We start from the raw sequence: 7,753 nt of genomic DNA, 5'->3' as shown, positions 1-7,753 counted from the left end.
TAAGCAGCAGCAGCACTGCTGGGGCAGGAAAAGTAAATGGCAGGGAGGAGACCTGGCAGATAGGATAGCAGGAGCTATTTTCTCTGGTTCCGTAAGTATGAAAACTTGGGAGGAGAAATAAGTAAGACAGACAAGATTTGGGAGACCCTCTAGGAAGCATGGCTTAATGCCGCTTCCCTTGAGAGTGAACTGGATGCAGAGACTTACCTCTAAACTAGAATGTCTGGAAAGGGAAGCAGAGTGAGCAGGCAGTGGAGAAACCTGCAGACACCACCTTAACCAAGCAATCCAGGTTAACAGGACCAATGAATGGTCATGATGACATCATGTACCCCTGATGTGATGTGATGTGATGAGAAGGGTGCTTCACCTCTGTTGTACTCTTCCCCAAAGGCATTCAAACCCAGTCTAACTGTGAGGAAAACATCAGACAAACTCAGGTGAAGAGACGTTTTACAAAATGCCCAAACAGTAACCCTCCAAGCTGTCAAGGTCATGAAAAACAAGGAAAGACTGAGAAACATCATAGACCAGAGGAGACCATGACTATCTGCATTGTGATATCCTGGATTGGACCTCGGAACAGATAAAGAATATGTGTGGGAAAACCAGTAAAATTTGGATGAAGTCTGTAGTTTAGTTAACAGTTACTGTATGAATGCTGGTTTCCTGTTTCAACAAATATATCAGGTTATGTAAGGTATTAACATCAGAAAAGCTGAGAGAAGAGAATATAAGAACCCTACATACTCTCTTTGCAACTTTTCCACAAAATAAAATTAAAACTTTATTTTTGAGAAGTTACATAAAACCCAGTTACAGAAGGCTGTTTGCAAGGCAATCACATTTTTAACATTTTGGAACTTGTGCTTTTCCAGAGGAAATTTGGGGGACAGAGGTTTTCCCCTCGCAAGATCATGCTAAGAAAAGAGTCGAGTGACAGAGATGGCAGACAGGACTTTCCGGATATCTAACCCTCAACGGGACACAAATCTCTTGACAAGCTCCTTGTAAGGGAAATTTAAAGAGGGGCACTTGGGGCCACTCACAGAAAGGCACCATTGCTTCAAAATCCGACAGGTTTGGGTGTGCCTCCCCGCTCAACCAGTCAGAAGCTATGTTCTTACATAAGTCAATTAAGCTCTCAGAGCTCCTGGTTCCTCCTTATAAAGAGTTTTTATAATAATGCTTACCTCACAGGGATATTGTGATGATAAAAGGACATATGAAATTGCCTAGCCTGGTTCCTACAAATTAATGTCAGTATTTTTCTTTCCTTCCTTGGTGATTTCTCTCCATACTCACTCCTATCAACAAAGGAGGGGAGCATCTGAAGTCTGCTGGTATTCACAGCATGCAAATACAAGAACTGGGATGGTGCTTCTAAAAAAGGTGATCAGCTCTACACAATTTTAGAATTTCTGGACAGTAAGAGTAATGATAGGAGACAGGCCTTTAAAAACAGGCAGAGATGTCAAAGATATACAGGAATAAGTGGGAGTTAGAAAGGTTTTTTGAGTAATATCAATATATTTGATTATTTCTGGAGAGCCCAGAATTCAGGTCATTATATAGTCATTGTCCCAATTTGTGAAAGCAGTAAAGCTGAGACAAATAATTTTCTATATTTAAAATAGGTCAGCACAACATTATAAAACAATCATACTCTAATTTTAAAAAATAAATATATAAAATAGGACTTCCCTGGTGGCTCAAATGGTAAAGCACCTGTCTACAATGCGGAAGACCTGGGTTCAATCCCTGGGTCAGGAAGATCCCCTGGAGAAGGAAATGGCAACCCACTCCAGTACTATTGCCTGGAAAATCCCATGGATGGAGGAGCCTGGTAGTCTACAGTCCATGGGATCGCAAAGGGTCAGACACAACTGAGCAACTTAACTTTATATATATAAAATAGGTCAGAAAATCATGAAACAAATCATGTACCTGTGTTTAGACACCTCATTTGCAAGCAAGTTGTATACACATGGAGCCATCACCCAGGGCCTCAGGCTCCTTCCTCCTGACATGGAGGCACATTCCTGCCTTTTCCCAGACCCTACACAGCCCTCAGCCATCATCCAGAGAATAAGCCAGCTGTTCTGACGTGAAGCTACTGCTGGCATGCAAGCTACTGCTGGCATGCCCCAAGAAGACTGATCTTACACCCCCCCCAACCGCTCTCAGAGGCTGCTGTGCAGTCTGCGCCCCCCCCCCCCCCCCCCCCCGCTGCGGTCCTTATCCACTGGCCCCTCTCCCCCTCCCTCCCCTCCCCAACTTCCAGTAACTTCCATCACCTACCTGTAGTCGATTTCCATGCCAGGCAAATTCTCACACATCCATGGAGTTTCTTTTCTCCCTTTTTCACTTAAGGAATCAAACTGGCCAAGGGCCAGTTACCTAAATCCTTAGGGAGCTTTATCAAATTACCACTTCCACCTTCTACTCACCCAGGAAGAACAGGAAGCAAGCATACAAAATTCAAAAGTCCCAGCTTCTCCAGCACTCTCTGAGAAACAGTAGGCAGATGAGAGGATACAATTCCAGCTTGAGCTTACGAAAAAGAACATTATTGGGAAACCTACTCTAAGTGCTTTCAATAAGCTTCAGTTTCACTGGAAAACCCTGGCATTTGAGGCTATCTTAAAAGTTACATTCAATTTATGCTTTCAAACACTACTGTCTTCTTCCTCTTAATCTCTTCTTTCTTTTGTTAGTGTTGTTGTTTTTTTTTTTTAAACTGGAACAACTGAAAAAAGCTTGTAACAACGATCAGGGAAACCCAAAGTCACATAGGTTTAAGTCAAATTTCAGCAATATAGAGAAACCTTCAAAATACTTGAAAAGGCCAAGAATCTCATTTAGTTTTTCCATGAATTTTATCTACCTTCCCACCCTCTTTCTATTGGCCTATTCCTTCCCAAATAGTTGCATTCAAAAGAAATTATAAAATGGTTTCCTCTTTAATGTCCCTACTTGCTGGTTTAAAAAACATATCTCACATAAATTACAGGGCCTAAAATTCCAGTATCTATCGAATCCCATAATACTTATTTTGGAAGGAAACTAAGCACCCACAAGATTTCATATCTCCCCTACCTCTCTCAGATAAATAGACAGAGATAATAGATAAATATAAATCTAGAAGCCTTAGGGTGAAATTTTCAGGTTAGATACATCCTGCTTCAGACATCATTTTGAATACTTTTTTCTTGTCCTATAAAATAGAGCTTTATAATTGGACATTATTCTACTTGGGTCACTATGTCTTCCCACTCATCTTGTGATACAGGGGAGAAACAATTGGATTTTAGAATCAGAAGATGAATTGGAGCCTTGGGTCTACCCTCTCCTAGTTTTACTGTTATGAGTCATTTACTTTATCTGTTTGTGCCTCAATTTTCTCAGTCACATAATGGGCATAATGTACATTACCAAAGAAATCATGAGGAACCAATAAAATAACATGTGAAAATGTACCCCAGAGAATATTTGGACTTGTAGCACTTAAAAGCTAAGTAACAAATCCCCCAGTTATAGCTACCACAGTGAATATTTCATGATGTTATACAGACATTGTCCTGGTGCCTGCCATTCATTTCAGAAAGTGACTCTTCTCAAGAAAGAGTTTGAAGAAAGAGTCTCAATTTGAAGGAAGGTTTGAGACTTTCTTCAAATAGCAAAACCTAATTTAAAAATTTCCTAATACAAAACCAATACCTCCAGTCCAAATAGGAAATAAATGAATACAATATAAGGCAATCAAGAAATGAATTAGCAGAACTTTGTCAATACTAGAAAAAGAATCCATATAAACCCAAAGAATAGTTATTCACGCAGTCTTTCTTAGTGAGGAAAAATAGAATTTTGACATCAGAAGACCCCACAGCTCCTTTAGACAGACAGACAGAGATAATTTCTTACTGTTTATATTTTAAAGTATGTAGTTTGCTCTGATTACCAAAGAAATATATGCTCATCATAGAAAACTTGGAAACTTTGGGGCGGGGGGGCGCGTGGAATTACCCAAAACTTTCTGAAAGTCAAAGTGTTGATCACTCAGTCGTGTCCGACTTTTTGCAACCCCATGGACAGTAGCCACCAGGCTCCTCTGTCCATGGAATTCTCCAGGCAATACTGGAGTGGACTGCCATTTCCTTCTCCGGGGGGTCTTTGTGACCCAGGGATCGAACCTGGGTCTCCTGCATTGCAGGCAGATTCTTTACCATCTGAGCCACCAGGGAAGCAAAACTCAAAACTTTCTACCTAAAAATAATTGTTGTTTTCAATTTTTTTGCATATGCATTATTTTATTTTTATTTCACTTAGTAGTGTAAGTATTTTATCAGATCATATAAAAATGTTCCTTGACTATAAGATGGTAAATGGCTACACATTACTTCATCATAAAGATGTATGCTATTGTACATACTTACGGTATAGCATGTTATTTGAGTAAGGCAACAGAAACATCAAACTACAGAGTTGAACAGAATAGAGATGTTTATTTTTCATAAACAGTCCTAGAGTTAAGGTAAGGCAGTTCCACAGTGTTAGGAACCATACAGCCAAGTCTAGGATGAAAATCTGCTCCACTATCCCCAGGCCATCACCTCACCTGTGGTGCAAGATGGCCAATCCCTGTATCAGCGTTCCAGCCCACAGAAAGAGGAAGGCAAGGCATCTATTAACACCTGTTCTGGGGACACCACCCAGAAATCATATACACAGCTTCTGCTCATACTGCATTGGCAGAACTCAATCATATGGAAAGACCTAATTACAAGAGAAAGCTACCAGAATTCTAAGTAGCTAAAAATTCTGTAACTACGAATTTATGGGGGAAAAGAAAAGATGTTGGGGTCCATCGGGGTTTCTGCTATTCCTTTAGAGTTCTGATGTCATAATGTAGCTTAATCAGTCTCAGTAATCCTTTTATCTCCTAACCTTCAGATTCTAATCTAACAGATACCTCCAGGTTGTGGAGTATAAAATATTGGTTTGGGTAATCTTACTGAATACTCTAGTCAAGATTCTGGTGGTTGAGATGAGAACTATCAGGTAGACTGTAAAATCTGGAGATTTCTCAGGATAATTTTTAATAAGGAGAATGTTATTTTAATTAAGATTTTGAGATGTGTAAATATTACATATCCTGTAAACACACAAAAAACTACATAAATTATTACTTCCCAATTGCCATTTCAAAACATCAGTATTTCAACTTCAGATTTCTGTTCCTCTGTAGCCACAGCCCTGTTGTTCCAAACAAACAAGCAGAAGGCACAGCATTCTGGAGAATCACGCAATGCCCATAAAACTCAGTGCATAAATTCACAGGTGGACAGAAGTCCACCAAAGGGCAGGTGTTTCCACCGCCAGCCCAGGGACTCCTCTCAGCGTTCTACTTAACTCCGTATCATATGATAGGGTCAAATCTTTTGTAAAGTGGCACTCAGAATGTGTTGATTTCACTCTTTGGCACAACTTTTGAACTTGGCTTCCCAGACTTGAAGATCCTTAAAGCCATCCTGGATTGGGCTTCTTTAATCCTGGCCACTTCCTTCCACCCATCAATTCTGGCCCTTCCCTTTTTTCCAGAACAAAAGAAGAAATTCAGTCCTGAGCTTCCCGGCAGTTACTGTCCCTCAGCAAGTTGAGGACCCTTTTTCTCTACATCTGACATAATGCATACCTATCTCCTCTGATGTTCCTCTTTTGTCTCTTTTCTCTCTGAAACTTCCCCTTCCTCTTTTTCTCGCTGCGCCCTCTTGTTATATCTAAGCCAGCTGAGTGGCTCCTGATGACCATTTACCCATTGCTGATGCCTTACCCAGGGCTCCTCAGCTAAACTTCAAAAATTTAACTAATGAAGTGACCTCTAATATATTGCTTAATTTGGGGGAACTACCCATTACACTTCGGTAGCCAGTGGAAGAGTGTGGTGATTTCTATGATCCAGGGATGTGATGCCCATGCAAAACACACGATAAACAATGCCTCCAAGTTCCTTATAGAAAATACCTGATTTTAAAATATTACTAAACAATATATTGTAGAATGAACTGAAATACAGGCACTTAAAGGCTTATAGAGTCAGATCAGTAATTACAAAAATCAATTTCTCAGATCACTGGGAAAACTACCAACAAAGAAAATCTTGCTCCCCCTGAGGTGACTTTAGCACCTTTTATTATTGAAATCCCACTATTTATTGAAACAAAGAATATTCTTTGCTTTTGTTTTCAGTTTAGGATGTGTGAGAATAATAATAAGAGAATGTCCTGGAGGGTAAATGGTGGACATAATAACGTAAATAGACTTGGTTCTCAAATCCATCCCTATAGAAGAAGGGAGATAATGGAGCAGGGTAGCAACTGAGTATGGAATGTAGAGTATGAGGAAATAGATCATCAGCTTCATAGCACCCACATGAGCTTCAGTCTGGGGATTCCAAAGAACAGTGGCACTTCTCTGCATCTTCTGTATATGTCTCTTCAAGGAATTGATTAACAAAGAAGCAGAAGTCACATTAATGATGAACTGGAGAAATGAGCTCAAGACCAAAGGAGTCACCAAAGACAAGAGTCCCTCATTGATGTCAAATACTGTGCCATTTCTCACAGTCACAAATTCAACAGAGGGTGCCAACTGTCTGAGCATAACATACAGGAGAGTGGTGAAGACAGAAAGGAGCATACAGACCAGCAGCAGCCGGGGCATCCTGGTGGACAGATTTCGTTTCAGCAGGAGAAACATTGAGTGTTGGTAGTTAGCAATCTTCACACAATACAAGACGTTGAGCAAGGTTACAAACCAAAGACTACTAGAGTCCAAAAACATCCAACATGACAGGAGAAAACAGGATAAGGAGACTGACCTTTCCACATTTGGAGAGACGGTAACAACAACATTCAGTAACAGTATAAAAAATCTGGTGATGCCCAAACTGAACAGGAGTGTGTCAGAAGAAGAGATCCTGTGACTTTTGATGCAAGTCTTGTAACTGACCACTACAATGAAGAGATTCACAATGAGTCCTATAAAAGTTAAAATTTCAGAGACAACAATAGAAGAAAAAAAGACTATCCGAAGCATCTTTACTCATTGAGGACTCAGGAGATGCGGTGCTGATGCTGGGAGCAGGGAAAATATTGTAATGTACAAGTAGGCACCAGTACCAAGCCAGGAAAGATATTTCCTATTTTAATTTCCCCACTGTGGCAAATGAACCATCAGTGGTGTAACAGCCAGCTGCTTTTACTGAGATGCAAATATTCCAAGGATTGCATTACTATTTCTTCATTCATATCCTGTTTTCCTTAGAAATGCCTAATTAAAACCACCAAAGTGAACCTGGGAGTCCACTTCTCCAAGAGAAGGAATGCAAGAGGGAAGAATTACAGCAGACTCCAAGGTTATCAAAATCAAATGATTGAATTCTGGTCCAGCATGTCTGGACTTCTCTTCATAGCAACCCCAGAATATGGTGGGAATTCCCATGCCTCACTCCTACACACACACACACACCCCCACCCACAAAATCACAGGTGGCCACATCAAACAGGCAACACAGAGTGAGCAAGCAAGGAAACAATTAAAGGAAAGGTTATATCAGAGCACATATTTCTACTTAGCTATCTACAAAATTGATTACTACATTGAAGTAATTATGTTGAAATATTATACCTACCACATTTAAACAGAATAAACAATATAGTATAAGATACAAGAATTACATCTTAATTATATC

The 7,753-nt window shown here is 40.1% G+C and overlaps 1 protein-coding gene across 1 annotated transcript; it reads right to left on the bottom strand.

Annotated features, from left to right (window-relative positions):
• Nucleotides 1-6,207: 6,207 nt before the first annotated feature.
• Nucleotides 6,208-7,098, bottom strand: TAS2R4 (taste 2 receptor member 4). The gene has a single exon (XM_065939834.1). The coding sequence runs from the start codon at nucleotides 7,096-7,098 to the stop codon at nucleotides 6,208-6,210; it is 891 nt and encodes a 296-aa protein (XP_065795906.1).
• Nucleotides 7,099-7,753: the final 655 nt, after the last annotated feature.

This window comes from Muntiacus reevesi, chromosome 6 (assembly GCF_963930625.1).
Source record: "Muntiacus reevesi chromosome 6, mMunRee1.1, whole genome shotgun sequence".
NCBI lineage: Eukaryota > Metazoa > Chordata > Mammalia > Artiodactyla > Cervidae > Muntiacus > Muntiacus reevesi.
The sequence above is the reverse complement of the archived record's forward strand: the minus strand, read 5'-3'. Positions and strand labels throughout refer to the sequence as shown.

Excerpts from the sequence above, each read along its gene's own strand:
- TAS2R4 (XM_065939834.1), bottom strand. The coding sequence starts at position 7,098 with ATGCTTCGGATAGTCTTTTTTTCTTCTATTGTTGTCTCTGAAATTTTA.